This window comes from Glycine soja, chromosome 2, assembly GCF_004193775.1.
Source record: "Glycine soja cultivar W05 chromosome 2, ASM419377v2, whole genome shotgun sequence".
Classification (NCBI taxonomy): Eukaryota; Viridiplantae; Streptophyta; class Magnoliopsida; order Fabales; family Fabaceae; genus Glycine; species Glycine soja.
In genome coordinates, this window is record NC_041003.1 from 7,791,706 (window position 1) to 7,793,624 (window position 1,919).

General features: G+C 41.3%; 1 protein-coding gene across 1 annotated transcript; it reads left to right on the forward strand.

Annotated features, from left to right (window-relative positions):
• The first annotated feature begins 219 nt into the window (after positions 1-219).
• On the forward strand, positions 220-1,041 carry LOC114370711. Its single transcript, XM_028328109.1, has 2 exons — positions 220-754; positions 838-1,041. The coding sequence occupies exons 1-2, from the start codon at positions 533-535 to the stop codon at positions 1,015-1,017; spliced, it is 402 nt and encodes a 133-aa protein (XP_028183910.1). The 5' UTR covers positions 220-532; the 3' UTR covers positions 1,018-1,041.
• Positions 1,042-1,919: the final 878 nt, after the last annotated feature.

Sequence of the window (1,919 nt, forward strand, 5' to 3'; positions counted from 1 at the left end):
CTGGTTCATATGTATGACCAGTTAGATGAGGCTTGTAGGACCCCCACCCGACAGCTTGCGGGGTACTTGACGCTACTTCAGGTAAATTTTGTGTTTTTTAATATGTTACGTTCGATTATGATTTAAACATGTTTTTATGTTATGTTAACCTCAATTATTGTGTAGTGCTGGATCTATGAGCACTTCCCTAGTGTGCACCAGTGCGTGACTGACGATACATACCAGGAGACGTCCCCACGTGCTTCTCGGTGGTTGACGTCGAAGGCGCACATGAAGGGAATCACAGGAGCACCCTACAGGGCACGTTGTGATGGTTTGACTGTCACAGATGTGTCCTAGTTGCCGTACACGGATCATTGAGGGGGTTAGGGCGTTTAAGGAGATTTCATATTTCTAGGGTCAGCTCAGATGGGGTCCTATGGTCGTCACAGTTTGACCGGAGAGGGTGGTACGCCAGTTCGGTTACATCTAGAGCATCCCTCCGCCGCCTGTTAGTGCACGATTGTCACACGATCAGATAGATGACAGGTGGATGCAGTTTGCGGATCACTTACTACCTGTGGGTCAGCTTTGTCTAGTGCCTGGGCAGGTATCTGCGGATTACATGGAGTGGTTTTTCCGCATATCTCATCCATTCATGACACCGACCCAAGCAGCTGACCAGCAGAGGGATGCACCAGCTGCAGACCCTGAGGACTACATACAGACGCCCAGCCCCCAGGTTCCAGTGGCATTTGACCCCCCTCCATATGTGGTAAGATTATTTGCGCGTTTAATATTTTATGAGTTATTATTTATTTTAAATTTTATAATAAATGCTTTTAATGACTTTGACAGGATGATTACAAGGGATATGAGGCGATTGCACAGAGGTTGGAGCGTGTGCTCAACCTTAGGATAGTCACTGCAGGCACAGAATTATATGACATTATGCAGGACTACCCGACGATCGCGAGAGGGGGACCCAGTGCTGATGTGACTGTCAGGGCTCGTCAGAGACACCGCACAGACTTTTGATCATTGTATTTATTTTTTGTGTTGTAGTTGACATGAATATTTGTAATTATTACAGTTTTTTGTTTAATATAGTTGACGTGTTTTGCACAGTTTATTATTTTATGATATAGTTTATTATTCCGATTGTGGTCCTTAAGCGAAGTTTACGAGTGTTTTAAATTTATTTTTTTAAAAAATAAACCTAAAATCATGAGTTTTGTTTGTAAGAATTACATAAAAAATAAATGTTTTTAAAATTATTCATAATTCATAATTATGTATTAAAAAAAATTACATGACAATGAAATCGCCATATAAGATACCACAAAGATGACTTTAAAAAAAATTCATGTTCAAGTACCCATGTTTGGTATTTTTTTGCGTGGGTGTGCCATTACCGTGAGACAATGGAGGGTGGCCATTTGTTATGCTTGAACGTCAAAGAACCCAAAAAAAATAGTCTCGTTCCCCGGTTGTGTCAAATAACACCTAAAAACAAAGCCTGAAAATCCAAAAAAATAGGAAATCGACCCTTTTTCATGTTCAAGTACCCATGTTCGGGATTTTTTTGCGTGGGTGTGCCATTGCCGTGAGACAATGGAGGGTGGCCATTTCTCATGTTTGGACATCAAAAAACCCAAAAAAAATAGTCCCGTTCCCCGGTTGCGTCAAATAACACCTAAAAAAAAGCCCGAAAATTCAAAAAAATAGGAAATCGACCCTTTTTCATGTTCAAGTACCCATGTTCGGGATTTTTTTGCGTGGGTGTGCCATTGCCGTGAGACAATGGAGAGCGGCCATTTCTTATGTTTGGACGTCAAAAAACCCAAAAAAAATAGTCCCGTTTCCCTGTTGCGTCAAATAACACCTAAAAAAAAGCCCGAAAATCCAAAAAAATAGGAAATCGACCCTTTTTCATGTTC